The sequence below is a fragment of the Erpetoichthys calabaricus genome, chromosome 16 (assembly GCF_900747795.2).
Source record: "Erpetoichthys calabaricus chromosome 16, fErpCal1.3, whole genome shotgun sequence".
NCBI lineage: Eukaryota > Metazoa > Chordata > Cladistia > Polypteriformes > Polypteridae > Erpetoichthys > Erpetoichthys calabaricus.
Window position 1 is genome coordinate 33,697,356 of NC_041409.2, and position 16,666 is coordinate 33,714,021.

At 38.0% G+C, this 16,666-nt stretch overlaps 1 protein-coding gene across 2 annotated transcripts in view; it reads left to right on the plus strand.

Annotated features, from left to right (window-relative positions):
- The window catches only part of arhgap11a (Rho GTPase activating protein 11A), a 41,451-nt gene extending 25,163 nt beyond the window's left edge, over positions 1 to 16,288 (plus strand). For both annotated transcript variants that reach the window (XM_028821451.2, XM_028821452.2), the window contains 5 exons: positions 6,517 to 6,690; positions 6,832 to 6,958; positions 12,021 to 12,126; positions 12,608 to 12,749; positions 14,318 to 16,288. In XM_028821451.2, the coding sequence (XP_028677284.2) occupies positions 6,517 to 6,690; positions 6,832 to 6,958; positions 12,021 to 12,126; positions 12,608 to 12,749; positions 14,318 to 15,651 (1,883 nt within the window). In that variant the 3' untranslated portion in view covers positions 15,652 to 16,288. The remainder of the gene's footprint in view (positions 1 to 6,516; positions 6,691 to 6,831; positions 6,959 to 12,020; positions 12,127 to 12,607; positions 12,750 to 14,317) is intronic.
- The last annotated feature ends 378 nt before the right edge of the window (positions 16,289 to 16,666 follow it).

A 16,666-nucleotide genomic window follows, 5' to 3' on the forward strand; every position in this document is an offset into this window, starting at 1 on the left:
AAATCTGTACTGGATCAGTATTTCTATTTAGCCTACATTTTTGTACATTACTGTATTTAATGTTTTTGACACTAATAGGCAGTGTTGCAGGCAAAATAGTAGCCTATAATGGTTAATTTAGAGAATGTATTTCTAATTACAGAAGTGAGGGAAAGCAGAATCATGTCAAGGAGGTGTATGTTTAAGGAGGAATGGAAGATAAATCCTGAGTTCAGGGACTGGATAGGACAGGTGACAGATAATGTACATCGGGCATACTGCAAGATATGCAAGAAAGCTTTTGATGTAGGCAACATGGGCATTTCTGCTGTTAAAAGCCATGCCAAAGGACAGGGACACAAGAGGGTCATGTCAAGTCAAGGTACAGGACCACACATGACTGATTTCATCAATCAATCTCCCACCCCCCAAAATTCTGAAGCTAGCAGACAGGCAGCAGAATCAGAGAGTCAAGGAAGCAGCGAGGTCCAGCCATCAACTTCTGTAACTCCACCTCAAGCTACACCCACAATCGGAGCTCATTTTTCAAGTGAAGCTGTTTTAGAAGCAGAGATCCGCTGGGTGATTAAAGTGGCCCTTTCCAAATATTCTTTCAATTCCTGTTCAGATATGGGTTCATTGTTTCACCTGATGTTTCCAGATAGTGAAATTGCCCAGAAATTCTCATGTGGTGCAACAAAAGCAGCGTATCTGATGTATTTTGGCCTTGCACCATATTTCAGAGACAAGCTAGTGAAAGACATTAGATAGTCCAACTGCTATACCATTTCATTTGATGAATGCCTCAACAAAATAACACAGACCGAACAGATGGATGTGCTTGTGCGGTACTGGAGTGATAATGAAGAAAAGGTAGTTGTGCATTATCTGGACTCCCAGTTTCTAGGGCACACACAATCAGAGAAGCTTGTTGAGAGCATTAAAGTTTCCCTCTCTCCACTTGATCCAAACAAGCTCCTGCAAATCTCGATGGATGGACTGAGTGTCAACAAAAAAATTTAGAGATTATTTGAAGAAGACAGGTCTAAGGACGCCCCAGATATTAGAAGCTTGATAAACCTAGGAACCTGTGGTCTTCATACAGTTCATGGAAGCTTCCAACAAGGCGAGAAGGAAAGTGGATGGAAGATAGGTGACAAACTAAGAGCCCTTTGGCAGGTTTTTCATGACACACCAGCCAGACGGGATGACTTTATTGAAATTACCAAAACATCAACATTCCCTCTAAAATTCTGTGCTCACAGGTGGGTGGAGGACTTGCCAGTGGCAGAGAGAGCACTTAAGATGTGGCCACATGTTGAAATATTTGTCGACAATTACAAGAAACTGCCAAAGAGTAAAATGCCAACGTCAACATCATACACTGTGGTCAGAGAGGCTGTTGGTGACCCCCTTTCTGAGGCAAAATTACAGTTTTTTGCCTATGTGGCAAGGCAGCTGAAACCCTTTCTTGAGACTTTTCAGACTGATGCCACCATGATGCCATTTTTGGCAAAAGACCTTCAGGCCCTTCTGAAGAGTTTGATTTCATGCTTTATGAAGAGGGAGGTACTGGATAACATCAAAACACCTGTCCAAATGCTTAAAATTGATGTACTGGACAAAACACTCCATTTGCCACTGAAAGAGGTGGATCTTGGCTTTGCCACCAAACAAGCTCTTGAGAAAGCCTCCGAGAAAATGCTTGAAAAACCGCTGCCGGGTCAACAATTCCGGAGAGAATGTGTAGCCTTCCTGTCCGCAACAGCAAAGAAACTGCTGGACAAATGCCCTTTGAATTATGCAGCAGTAAGGCACATGGCATGCCTAGATCCAGTAACTATGATCAGCGATGAAAGGCGTGCCATCTCCATGTTTGAGAAGCTCTTACAGCTGCTTCTTAACGCCAAATGGCATACAGCAGAGGACTGTGACCAAATCCTGAGTGAGTACAAGATGTTCCTCACTGAAATGGTGCAGCACCATAAGGAGGAATTTCAAGGGTATAGAAGTAGCTCCTGTCGGCTGGACGCATTCATGGGAAGATTTGCTGGTGACAAAGCAGAGTACGCAATTCTGTGGAAATCAATGAAAGACCTGTTCACATTGTCACATGGGCAAGCAGCGGTCGAAAGAGGGTACTCTGTGAATAAGGACATGCTGGTTACATATCTGAAAGGAAGGACTCTGATGTCTCTTCGCCTAATCCAAGATTCTTTGACTGGTGGCTCATTTGATGGAGTATTGCCAAAGCCTCTCTTGCAGCATTGCAGAAATGCCAGGATGCGATATGTCCAATACATTGATGATGAAAAAAAGAAGAAAAAGGAAACTGAAAATGACAAGCAAAGAGAAGAGCTCCACTCTGAAATCACAAAAGTGGCAGCAAAGAGACAGAAAATAATCACTAGCATTGAGGCAATACAAGAAGAAGCAGATGCAATGGCAGAGAAGGCTGAGAGAAAACAGGACTTTACACTGCTCACAAAATCTAATGCCTGTCGTAAAAGTGTTGCTGAAAAAAAGAAAGAGGTCATCGGTCTGGATGCAGTTTTATCAGACCTCAAGGAGCAACACCAGCATTGTTTCTAAACCTAGGCCTACACCAGATGCCTTTCATAGGTTACACTACAGTGACTTATAGATTGTTTTTTTTCCAATATACTGGAGTTCAGGCTCTTATCCTTTGTTCCTAGTATTCTTTCTAGTTTAACCAAGTTTTCAACTCAGGAATTGATGGCAAGGCTATCATGATTTAAAATGGATGTATTTTGCTTCTTTTCCCACAAAGATAAGTTCTTTATTATAATCTTTGTCGTTGACTTATGCAAATTCTACAGCTGCTGTATTCCCAGTAAAGCTACCAGTTGAAAGTTAACTCTGACTTTTTGTCGCGTGCCAATTGTAGCAGATATTAGTGTTATAGGCATCATACACATGATATAGGCAATAAATTGGCTTTATGCAGTTTTGTTTAATACAAACATTGTACATAAATTTATTTGATACAAACAATGACATAATATGTAATATGCAAGTAACTTTTACTGAAATTAGGTCACTATGGCAGCCTATTTCATGGTGTGATCAACAGCTCTGTACTGAACATTATGGAATTGCTCAGTATATGTCAGTGTTTGGATAGTTTTCCACAATCCAAGAGGCATTTATTTCTTTAAAAGAGTTTTGCAGTTTAAAACAGTGTGTAACAAAAAGAGGTCAAACAACTCCATTATACATCAGTGCATTAATTGGTGTTGCCTTTATGTAATTTAGCATATTGGTGACACTAAGTCCCTGCATAATCAAAGAGAAATTAAAATGGCGTTAAGCCTGCGACTAAAGTGTATGATTGTATGACCAGATCCTGTCATGAATTTCCGGAAAAAGGTCCTGGAAATGTCCTGGAAAATGATTCCTTAAAAAGAGTGGGAACCCTGCTCTTTGCATTTATATAGCGTTTTTCTCACTACTCAAAGCGCTCAGCAATTGCAGGTTAAGGGCCTTGCTCAAGGGCCCAACAGAGCAGAGTCCCTATTGGCATTTTGCGGGATTCAAACTGGCAACCTTCCGATTACCAGTGCAGATCCCTAGCCTCATTAAACATCCTTTTCAGAGATATTGTGGCAAGATGTCCTCGGAATTTATTGGATGTCTCAGGCTCACACGTCACATCATGTGAAGTATAAACCTGGCCTTAGGCGCCTTACTTTTCAGCTGACGATCTTGACTAGGGCTTATTTTTAGGGTAGGACTTATTTTCGGGGAAACACAGTACTTGCTTTCAGGTATGGTTGTCTGCAAAAAAAACCAAAAAAAACAATTTGCTTATTATCAAGGATTAAAGGACAATATACAATCATTCAAAGAGGTATTTTGAATTATTTTCAACAGTTTGTAGACTTTTTAGACATGTTAACTTTCAACAAAGCCTTACAGTTAGAGATTTTATGTTTCATTAGTCGGGTCTCAAATTTTAAGTTTTGTTTTTGTGGAGTGTTTGGCACGGTTCTGGTGATACTCCTTTATTGCATAGTTCTTGCCACCTACCTCAGATATGCTCTCAGTGTCTTGTTTTATTTACAGCATATAAACAGAACACAGAATAATATTTCCTTTTTAATAAGTTTAAATATAGGCTATTAAATAGTTTAATTGTTAAAGTTTAATGAATACCATATGTTACTTGTTTATATTATCATTGGTATGTTTGTTATTTGTATCTGAGGAAATATTGTTTTTTTTCTGAGATCTGTTTGTAGTCTACGGCATGTGCATTTTATTCTAATTGCGTACATTATCTGTGGACGTCATGGTTTCTTTGTGGGGGCTGAACCATTTCCTTTTAGCTATATGTCGCTGTAAGGCAAGCACAACTACTGCTTTGGCTTCTGCTAATAATGCTTGAACCTTTTGGCTAATGTAATGACTGCATTTTGCATTAAAATAACATATATGCAATGACTTCACTCAATGAAAATGAACTAATATTTGTGATGATATTCATCTTACAAGGAATTTATACTTTGTTGCAACTTTACGGCCTTTGCTCACTGGATTTGGAAGCAAACTTGGTTGCATCTACATTGTTTCCTCATTTTAACAGTAAATTACTGTACCATTCTTCTAAAATTGGAGTTAAATCATAAAATAGAAATATGCAACCAAGTCAAATTATCATGTCTTCTATGCTTTTCATTTGGCTTCCAGGGCTATAATTCCATTTGTATCATCTCTTATGCCATTTTCAGATTCCTGCATAAAAGTGACTGAAGTGTTTGATATGTTAAATATACAGCTGTTACTTTTATAAGTTTTATTTATTTTTTTTAAATAGAAATTTTCATTCTGGTGCACTTGAGCTGTTGTTCCTCATACTCGTATGAATTTACTTTCTAATCACTGCCTCAAATCTATAATCTACAGAATTACTCAATCGCGCCTTCACTTTGATCTACATTTCCTAATGGGCAATTTTTGAAATGCATTTGGTTGTTGCTTCTTATGCTGTGGATTCAGAAAGTATTCAGACTCCTTCACTTTCTGCACACTTTTTGTATAATTGTTTTTAAATGGATAAATCTGCCATTTCTGGTCATCAGTCTGTATTCAATAATCCATAATGTGGCAAATTCAGTTGAATTGGAAAGTATTTAAAAAGGCACTCGGCCAGGTATATAAGGTCCCACAGTTCACAGTGCATGTCGGGTGGGGGGTTTGAAACAAGCCATAAAGTCCAAGGAGCTCTCTGTAGACCTCTGCAGTCAAATTGTGGTACGTCAAATATCAGGGCAAGGAGTGGCAACCAATTTTAAAGTTTTGGGTGTCCCCAGGAGTACAGTGACTTCAGTAATTGTTTAATGGAATAAATTTGGAGCCACCAAGACTCTTCCTAGAATTGGCTGTCTGGCTTAACTGAGTAACTGAACAAGAAGGATCATGAATTAGATAGGTGACCAAGAACCCGGTGGTTACTATAATACAGCTTGTGAAGTTCTCCACTGAGATGGAATAACCTGTTAGGTGGTCAACCATTTCAACAGTCCCATCAATTAGTTGTTTATGGTAAAGTGACTAGACAGAAGCCACTCTTGAGTAAAATGGATGTAACTGCCACCTTTGAACTCTAAAAGCATGAGAAAATAGATTATCTAATTTCATGAGACAATAATTGAGCTATTCAAGCAGAACACCAAGAAAAAAAACAAGCTCTGCTCATCAGTGAAGAATGTTGGTGGCAACATCATGCTGTTTGGAGTGCCTCTAGTTATTGGGAACAGATAGACTGGTTAGAATTAAGAGAAGGATGAATATAACCAAATACCAAGAGGTGCAAAAAAAATCCTACTGCAGAGTGCATGCGAGCACAGACTGGTGCAATGGTTTACCCTTCAGCACCACAATGACTTGAAGTGCATAGCCAAGGCAGTGCTTGAGTGGCCCAGCCATAGCCTAAACTTAAATCCGGTAGTACATGTGTGGAGAGACCTGAAGATGACAGTTTAGTCAGACTCTTCCTGTCCAAACTAATGAACCTTTAGGGGTTCTGCCAGGGGGACTGGGACAAAATGCCCAAATCCGGTGGTGCTTGTAGAGACTTAACCAAGAAGTCTCAAAGCTGGAATGGCTTCTAAGGGGCTTAAAATGAATGAGAATTCAGTTTTTGCTTTTTTCATGCATTTCCAAAACTTTCTGAAAACATTTTTTCACTTTATCATTATGGGTTATTTAGAGTAGAATGATGGACAACAATGGCAAATTTATCTATTTAAAATTAAATCTACAAATACAATGTGTGCATAATGTGAAGGAGTTAGGATTCTTTTTTTAATCCACTGTATATGAAGAAACTTATTTTTCATTATGTAATATTTCTCCAAATATCAGAATATTCAAGAAACCAATATGTATAATGTGTCATTTAATTTTTGTTGGGCGTTACACAGGGTATAGTAATGTTAACAATTTAAAGCTTGTTTGTTTAGACAGTAAAATCCATTCTTCATGATGATTGTAATTCCTTTGGGGCAATTGCAGGTCTGCCTTCTCTTACACCCGTGAATCAGACTCCAGGTTCTAAAAGAAAGCTGCCAGGAGACTCTGCCCAGAGCTTTGGTATTTCAGAGAAGAAAAGAAGATCTTTAAAACCAAACTTTGCTGTAGAGTTTGTTCCAAGTTCCTTGTTTAGCAGTGGCTCGACGCCTGGCTCTGGTATGTTTCAACTTTACTTTATACAGATTTTGGGGAAAGAAAGTGTAATTGGGCATGTGACCAGTGAAATGCAATGTGATTGTTGGGGGTTTTTATTAACATTTCTTTTAAGAAGTACATTTGTGTTTTGTTTACTTATAGGCCGCACTTATGAAGAAAGCCCTGTTTTATTTAATACCCCCCATGGTTCTCCTTCTACTGCAAGTGATGGACAAATGGCAAGTTCGAAGAAAAGGAAAAGTACAAGAATTCAGATACACCGGTTCAGGTACTTGATAACATGTATGGGAACTTTATTTTTAAAATCTGGGAAGTTGTTGATTGACTTCGATTTCAATTTCTAATAACGATACACCAGAGGTTTTAGGTTTTGTCATTCTATAATTTTCATACTTGTTTATCAATTTTAGTGTATTACTAGGTATCATTCATTGCATCAAAACATATTATGCACACTCACTCTTAACAGGGCAGTTTACCACTTGCTGATTTATGCAAGATTTATGAGCACTTGATTCACTATAAGCAGCATGCAACTGAATTAAGACTCCTGGGAGCTAGTAACTACATAATGTATCAAACACTGAAACACTCTAATCTAAAGGCTTAAAATTGACTAATTATAAAAACTCTTGTGGAACTAGCATCAGAACTTTTATATTAAAGAAAATGGGCATGGCTTGATTCAAAATAAGTAAATGACTGTACTTCATTCTGAATTTCTTGGAAAATCACCATGCAACAATTGTATGTTGGATCTTGGCCCATAGTACCAGTGGTGGAGGAAGTACAAATAAATAAGAACAAATGCACTGTAATGTGACCCCAATTTACTAGGATACAAAACAAAATTAAACATAAGTTAATATTTAGCTATCTAAAGTCAAATTGCCCCAGGCCGATGCAGTGATATCGCTTAGTTTATTTAACCACAGAACTTATCTTTTGAAGATGTGACCTTGAAGAGTCCATAAGCTCTACTTCATCAGTTTGTGAGAAAAATGAGCTCAATAAAGTATAAATATTTAAGGTGGGGTAACACCCCTCCATGTAGTGGCACCTTTTATTCGATGCCTCAAAGTTTAATAAATTAATACTTTTATAGGCTTTGATCAAGCTAGACACATCTTGGTGTGGATGCAGCAGGTGAACCATCACAAGTCAAAAATGTAACATTTTAACATGTAGACAAGCCTGTTGTTTGTTAAATTGACACACTTTTTCCCCAGGACAAATATCCGAAATGGAAAAAGCAAACCACAAGTTGCACTGCTCGGAAAACAGTTGCAGGTATTCTGTTAAAATGCATTAAGAGCACCACATGGTAAAGGTGATGCAGTGCCTTGAATTTGAATAAATTTGTTGATTCACACATTTTTCACCTCAGTTATCTTCCACACTTTTAGTTTGTGATCCCCACAATGTTATTGAATTACTGTCCAAGAAAAATGACATGGTTTAGATTTTTGCCAGTTTTTTTTTTTTTTTTTTAAATTTTGTTGTATTTTACCATTTTTAAAAATTGGTTTTGGGAAAGGCAGACATGCTAGAAGGTAGCATAACCCCCACCAACTCCAAGGTCAAACAAAAAGTGGTTCATTAGTGTAATTACAATGTATATAACAAACTAATTGAGTGCAGGATCACATTTACAGGAATCCTTCCCCCAACCCCTTAGTGCAGTTAATCCATTAAACATTTTTATAGGGACAGTGCTACTTTGTAGTAAAAAGGGGTTCTTATATTTGCACAATAGAAAAGGCCATATAAAGATTTCTTCATTAGTATCTGGCATTGCTGGGTGCCTGTTATCTCTTGCAGTGCTGCCATTATCTCCCACATTGCTGTTCATGTCTGTTAGTGTTATCGGACTGTGCATTGCTGTGAGAAACATAAGTATTGTGGTATTTACTGCACATTCAGGTCATCCTTTATCTGTTTTTATTTTTGAGAATGCAAACATCGGTATGGGCTCTTGCTCTGAATGACCATCCACTTTGACTTTTGCAACACAATACATCAAATGTACACTCTCATTAAAGTGACATTTTAGACACCTATGACTGTGCCCTACCCACTCCTTGTACTTTTAAGAGCTATTCATGTAGGTCGTCTTGGACAGATTTATAATCTTGAGGATTGGAGGGGTGAGCAGTGGTGGGCTCTGGACAGTGTGTTGCTGTGAGTGTCTGTACTGTTGTTTTTTTATTAGGCATTTTTCTGGCACACCCTAAGGCCTTTTGGGGGGCTTGACCACCTGTAGAGTGCACCTGAGTCAGCCTTATGGTATATCTGGCCATAAATATCAGGCAGGTTGTACTTTTTACATGCACTTTAACCATCTAAATGAAAGACTATTCACATCATACATGTGCTTTTGCACTGCTGTTGAGTCTTACTGATTCAAATATTTAATGCTACTGAACTGATGCCTATCCTATGATTCACTGAAAGTTGTTCAGAACGTATACTTAGTAAATTTTCCATTAACTGTTTTGTCATCCACGCTGGAGGGACTATGTCTCCCGGCTCGCCTGGGAACGCCTCGGGATTCTCCCGGAAGAGCTAGAAGAAGTGGCCGGGGAGAGGGAAGTCTGGGCATCTCTGCTCAAGCTGCTGCCCCCGCGACCCGACCTCGGATAAGCGGAAGAGGATGGATGGATGGGTGTTTTGTCATCCAGTTTAAACATGTACATAAAACTGCATTGTGACTGTAAAATGTAACACAACTCCGTTGTGAAATTTAGTGCAGTAGAAAGTCAAAATATTTGCTGAAAGATGTAATGGAATAGAAGTCAAAAGTATTCACGACTAAACCTATTAAAGTACACATAGGTGAAAAATGTACTGCAATAAAGAAAATGTACTTCTTTACTTTCCATCACTGCATAGTAGTACAGTGGACCCTTCTCTTACGAACTCAATTCGTTCACGAGGGCTGGTTGTAACTCAAGTTGGTTGTAAGTCAAGACTATTTTTCCCATAAGAAATAATGGAAATACCCATAATGTGTTCCGAACCTCCCACAGCAACACTAACCTTTTCATAATAAAAAAGGGTTGTATAATGTGCATAATAACACCAATAATTTTTCTATTGTACTAACCAAAAAGTTACAAAAAGTGCCTAGCCTACCAGAAACAACAATTTCATACTGTACTCACCATTTAATTTGACATCTTTGGGCTGCAGGAAGGGAGGAGGAGGAGAATGAAATGGAAGGTGGTTATTGTTTGGAAGGAGCCTCCTTATACAAATCTTTTCTTTGTAAAATTGTCGAGATGGTGGATTTTGACATGCTGTACATATTACCGAGATCAGTCACACAAACGCCACTCTCATATTTCCACACGATTTCCTTCTTCGTTTCGATTGTGATCGCTTCTTTACCTTCGTTACCTTCTCTTCCTTCCTTAGCAATTATCGAAAAAAATTATATAAATCACTGCACTGACCGAAATTCCATCCACAAACACATGTATCTGGGCTCCGACTGACGCTTACAAACGCTCTCGGCTGTTTGTTTACAATCGTGCAAGTGGATACACGTGACCGCATTCAGGTCGTAACGCAAGATGTTGGTCATAAATCAAGTTGTTCGCATGTCAGGCCGGTTGTATATCAAGGGTCGACTGTATATCCAAGCTTCATCCCTAAATGTGGAGAGATACTGTACATAAGTCTCCAAGTGTGAAGTCATTGATTTCAGATGTTCTTTGAAACAGTTGATATAATGATGCATAATTTTAAGTGTCAACATTCTGGCAACGTAACATGTACAGATCTTGCTCATGTCCATAAAATGAGGTTTCAGTTGACCAATAACTAATTCTTATTGTGTCTGCTATTGCATGTGCTGTTTCTCTAAAATCTCTAAAATTTTTCTGCTTGAGCCATCTTCATGACACATCCTGCAATTTGAGTTCTGCAGTCGATCTGTTGACTGTGCATATGAAGAGCAATGTTTCTGGCACATGTTGACTAGACTGGAATTAATTGCTGAAGACATATAAGAAATAGCCTCATAGTCTTATCATGGATGACAACAATCAATGTTGATTTGGTTCACAAATGGATGTATTTACTTTTCTCCTTATTACTAGATCACTCATTTTTGTTCATAGGAGTTGATCTTTAACACTAGAATTACCAAAGCCTACGAAAAAACTCGTAAATCCGTCCCACCTTAAATCCCTTCGCACCTCTCTGCCAGCGTCTTTTGTTTTGTAAATGTGTTGATAAGCAGCACACAGCCTGCTATCACATCCCCCCCACCCCACCCCCAACGCCTCACAAGGTTTTCTCAGCTTAAGTCTGTTTACCTGCGTGTCAGTTGCTTAGAGTTGTATAGAGTAAATACTATATTGTTATTTGGAACACCTGCATTTCATGTGTGTTCAGTATCTACAACAATCTATGTAAACACATCGTTAAAACAAATGTTTTTCATGTTTTAGTAATTGACAAAATGTAGACATGAAGTGTATAATGTGTGAAGCCTGAAGACCAAATATGAAATAAACCACTTTCACAAAAGGTACAAGTATAACAAAACAAGTGTGCTTTTATTCAAGAATATAACTGTAGAAAAAGAACCCGCGTTAGGGTGCGACATTGACACATCTTTAACACGACTGGTTTGGTGGTGTAACAGTTAGAGCTGCTGACTGGTAATCAAAAGGTCACGAGTTCGATCCCGCATGACTCCATTTTGAGTAGTGAGATGCTCTTATTCTTACTATTATAGAATAAAAACATACATTTGATTTGAGTCTGTAACAGCCAGTGTAAATGTATGGTACTTGTAAAGGTTAGCGTTGTTTGTTTTATTCAGTTTTATTCTCCTAGTTATGTTCACACTACCCCTGATCTGACACTGCTGTTTTCACATAAAGACGCGCTATAGCAGACATGAACTCAGATGATGTTGTGGGTTCTACATCGGAGAAAGAATGCACGAAACACTTTTGAGTTAAAAGTTTTTTCGTAGGCTTTGGTAATTGTAGTGTTAAGCTTCTGGAAAATCAGCACTGTAGAATATCCCATTTACATTTGAAATCTCAGTATTGAACCTATGGACCTTTTGATCATTCCTTTCATGATTGACTATGTGTCTTAGTTTATATTGAAAAAGCATAAATGCAGAGCAGGTTTTCCTACTGGACATACTGTAGCTGGCAGACCTGTTTTACTTTCTAATGATGCTTCATACCAGTTTTTGGTCTTTGAGGTTCTCAGATGTAGTAAGATTTTGTTCAGGTTTTCACCATTCTTTAGTTTGATTTTTTTTTTAATTAGAAGCTTATGACTGTTCATTTATGTTCATGCAGAGCTGAAACTGGAATATACAAAGGCTTTTCGCCAAGAGTACACAGGAAAGATGGAGTTAGAAAGTCACTGCGTCTGAAGTTCAGTCTTGGCAAAAATAAAGAATCTGTAAGTCTTCCTTCCTTATATTCCTTTCATAAATCCACGCTGTCTTTTATTTAGTATGCTATTTTAATGCAGGTATTTTTGCAGGTTATTTCTTATTATGGCCTTTGTAATTCCGAATGCTGTATATTTTCCACAGTTAATATTTTTGTAGTAACTTTGTACAAGTACATGTAAATCATTTTATTATACCTCTTTACATTCATCTCCTGTCTCTCTCCATTTCCCCACGATTTCCAAATAATGCATACAGTAATACTGCACTTAACAGCCACCTGCTAGTAACTGAAAGCTCCTCCCATACAAGTTTACATTGTGTCCTTGCCAGACCACATGTTCAGTTTCATTCTCTGCGCACATTTTTAAATTTCGGGTTTGTATATATTTAAATTTTTGCTTATTGTTGATTTGAATATTCAGATCTTATTTTTTTTGGCTAATTTTACAGGCCTAGTGTATATTTCATTTTATTTTACCTTTGCAGACCGCTTTGCAGGGGTCCTTTATTGGAGTCAAAGGATCAGAAGCCATTGGCTCTCGTCTTGCCTGTCAAGAAAATGTAACTGGTTATCCTGCAAAAGATGCATCATTTAGCCCCGTGTTGCAAAATCAACATGCCAGAAAAGGTATTTTTTTTTTTTTTTAATTTTTCAATGAGATTTTTTCATAGTAAGATTAATTGGTTAGCTAATATATAGCATTAAATACAATGAATAGTATTCAAATGTTTTCTTCTGCGTCAGTACAAATTTTATGCAACTTTAAGTTAGCTTCTCCTAACTTTTCCTCTGCCCTGCATTCCAAGCAGTCTTTTTGAAACCTTATAGGTGGTCTCCACAAACTCTTGACTGTGTACTTTATAGCCCTGAGCTCCTTTTTATATAATTGTTGCTGAAATATTTTCATTTTCTATAAAATGACCTTTGCATTAAACTTCATTATAAGTATGTTGCCCTTAATTAAGAAATTTATTCATATTTAGTTATTTTGTTTACAGTACTTTCTAAAATATTTGAAAGTCGTTCTAATCTCAAAAGCCTATTGCTTTTGCTGCATTCCCATTACATTCACTCATAAATAAGATGTTTTCTTTGTGGTTATCCCTGTGAGTATGTTTGTATTACTGCTTTTCTAATTTTTACATACTGTATAATTGGCCTTTTTAATTAGAGGTCGATATATTTGTTATATACAGTATACTGTGTTTATATACTGTATGTATGTATGTGTATATATTACCTCTGTGTAATTTACAATATATGCCTCTTAAATATCCAGTGAATTCCACGGGTGTAGGTGGTGTGGGAGAGGCGTTGCATGCAGGGTGTAAATCCTAATTTACTGTGCCTTCCTTCTCTTCCAATGATAGAAAGGTGATTTCTCCTCTTGAATATCTTAATAATGCACTATCCTCTAGCCCAGTGGCTCCTCCAGTTGACCATCAACAAACATTTTCTGAAACGATTTTAATAGATTCAAATGCATGGTGCTGCAGCAATATCAATATGTGACCTTTAAGTGCTATTCTGTAATTTTAATGGTTCTTGTTATATGTGTTACATATGATGTCCAGTTCCTCAGTATCTCAATTTCCAATACAAAGTTATGAACCAGAAACTGTGGTTCATATGATATACTTGATCTTTTTAATCTCACCTGGACTCATTAATGGGACAGGAAAAAATTCTGAGAAGACCTTATCTTCTAAGTTTTCAAAAACTTGTAATTTATAATTCTGCAATTGTCTGTTATGTAATAAGTGCCAGTCTGGACAAAGACAACTGGGTGTAGTCTAATCTGATGGGAAGCTTATCCAGGCAACATCCTTTTTCAGTCTTCCTGTCACTGATGTATAATTGAACCTCAGGGCCTTAATAGAAAGGAGGACACTATGCTGAGGGTGAATTTAAAGATGTCCTGGGTGGATGGTATAGCAGGCTGCTTGCTGCTTGGGCTTATCGACACATTTACAAGACAAAAGATGCTGACGGAGAGGTGTGAAGGAATTTAAGGTGGGCCGGATTTACAAGTTTTCTCGTAGGTTCTGGTAATTCTAGTGATAAGGCACTGGAAGTGTCTGGGCACTTCTGGCCCTGACTTTGATGTCCTAGTACTGTTTGGAATTTATTTTCTTCTTGCATGATAATTGTGTAGACAGCTGGCATTTTTAAAATATCTATCCTTTATTTTGTAGGTTCTAAGTATATCAGTAAATCGGAAGAAAATCTCATAACACCTCAAAGAGAAGGTGTTGCCCTCCAGACTTCTTGGAGCAGGAGTCCAGTGGAATCCTTGGAGACCAGCAATGATTCTTCTGTAGAAACACCAATGGGTCATGGACTAGGTAGCAATTTTTTCTCTGAACCGGCTCTTGTAGCTGGGAAGCCACCTATCATTGCTGGATTTCCCAAAAGCATGAGTCTAAACAACAAAAGTCAAAGCCCTGAAGGGAAAGCCTCTTTTTCTGAGGAGGAGAAAAATTCAACTGGAGCCACTCTCCTTAAAATCAGAAGAGCTTTCTTGGAATCGGGAAGCAGTTTACACTCATTAATTGGGGAATGCGAGTCTCCAGGAAGATATGAAATCTTCAAAACAGTTGCTGAGGCTGGTGGGGCTGTACCTTGCATTACAGAGAATGTTGATAAGTCCTTTAAGGAGGAGAAGTGCAGTTTAGCAGCTGGTCATGCAGACATAACATCTGAAGACTTGTCTGTTTCTGAAGTGGCAGATGTACAAGAATTGGCTGGCTTGAGCACAGAAGAAAATAACCAGAACATCCCTTCAGTCTGTGAGAATGCTCCTCGTGATCCAGCCACAAACCAAGTCCCTAAAAATGATCAGTCACCTCAGTTTGTTTCAGAACTAACGGTTCACGTGCTGTCTAAAACACTGCCAGAAGACGACGAGATGTTTAGGTCAGTTCAAGGGACACCAAAAGAAACGGTACCTTCTATAAACAATGAAAATTCAGAATCTGCCTATGTTACAGAGGCGTCAGAATCTGTTCAGATGAAAGTAGCAGATCATATTCAACGGTTTAACATTCTTTCTTTAAATGATTGTACCCCAAGACAAAATTTGATGCCACCTCTTAAGTTTCAACGTACACCAGTTCGTCAGTCTGTGAGAAGAATAAATTCACTTTTGAAAACCAGATCTGAGCAGATAATGACTCCTTTAGGCAATCTGCCGAAGTCCTTGAGTCATGAAAGCGGCCTGTCTGCCCTCTTGAAAAGCACCTCGAATACCCTTACCATAGCACAGGACAAATGTGCTGACTCTGCCACTGGCACAGAGAACTTGCAAAGTTCACAATCCAAGCCATGTGCTCTTGACGATGTGACTAACCAAGTGTCAAATGATCCTTTCATGGCAAATAAAATCCTTACCAAGAAGATGCCCTGCAGCCCTGAAAAGAACTGCCTGAAGCGTGCAGCTCTGAAAGAAAAAGGCCGCTACAGAGGCTCCCCAAAAAATCCCTTGCCATTTGGAAAGCTGTTGCCTGCTACTAAACCCGTGAATTTTTAGGGTCTTTACCTCTGAATGGTGGTCTTTAGTCGTCAGTATTCAATACAGCAGTTGTTCAAAAAATATTTATTGTAAGTTCTGTAAATAGTAAATTTAAGTCTTAAACTTTTTTTTATTCTTTTAAATTCTAATGAATCATATGGTAGTTTGTGTCTAAGAGAAATCTGAGTAGATGTTAAGAAATCATTTCAACGCAGCTTTGGCTGCATCTGTGGGTGAAACTGAGCCCATCCGAGGGTTTGAGGTGTGCTAGTCACTGAGCGGTTGTGTTTTTGAAGAAAAACAAAAGAGAGTGCAATAAACATTAGTAGGCCTAAGATGTTATAAAATGAGCATGCGTTATTATTTTAGGAAATCCAGGTATTATTTGTTAATGTTCTTTGGGAAGTTATTTATTTATATATATTTCAATTTTTTTTGCATTTTAAATTTAATTTTCATGCTGTTTTAAATGTCTTCATGGAAATAGTCTGTTTTTAAGAGAGAGAGAGAGAAATGAAGAATGTTGCATGTGTGAATTGGGATGGGTGTTTAGTAAGTGACTATTCTTAACCAGGCCTGTGCGGTTATTTTGGTTGATAGTTAGTTAGTTAGTTATAATGTTTAAAGTGAAACCATTTCTTGCTTAAACCTGTTTTTTTTTTTTTTTTCCTACTATGCGGTAGACATGTTGGGCAAGATATGTGCAATATACAGTAGTGTGTCATTCCCAGGTGTCTGGTTTCCATCGTCAGATTAGGCGTTTAGTGGGGTTTGTCTTCCTCAAATGAGTATTGCATGTAGAGACGTACAAATGTCTGTTTACAGGTTTGTGCTCTGGAAAAATTTGATGGGGTTTTCTGGACAAGATTACCTTGCAGTGCGTTGCAGCCAGCCCAGAGTGTTACAGGGATGGGTTTTTGTTTTTTCTCCCCTGAAATTAAGCTTTTATCTTTTGTATGTTTACAAAATCTGTATGAATCATGTAATGTTATGTTACCTGCCCGTTTGCCGAGTTAAACTTTGTTTTTATAGA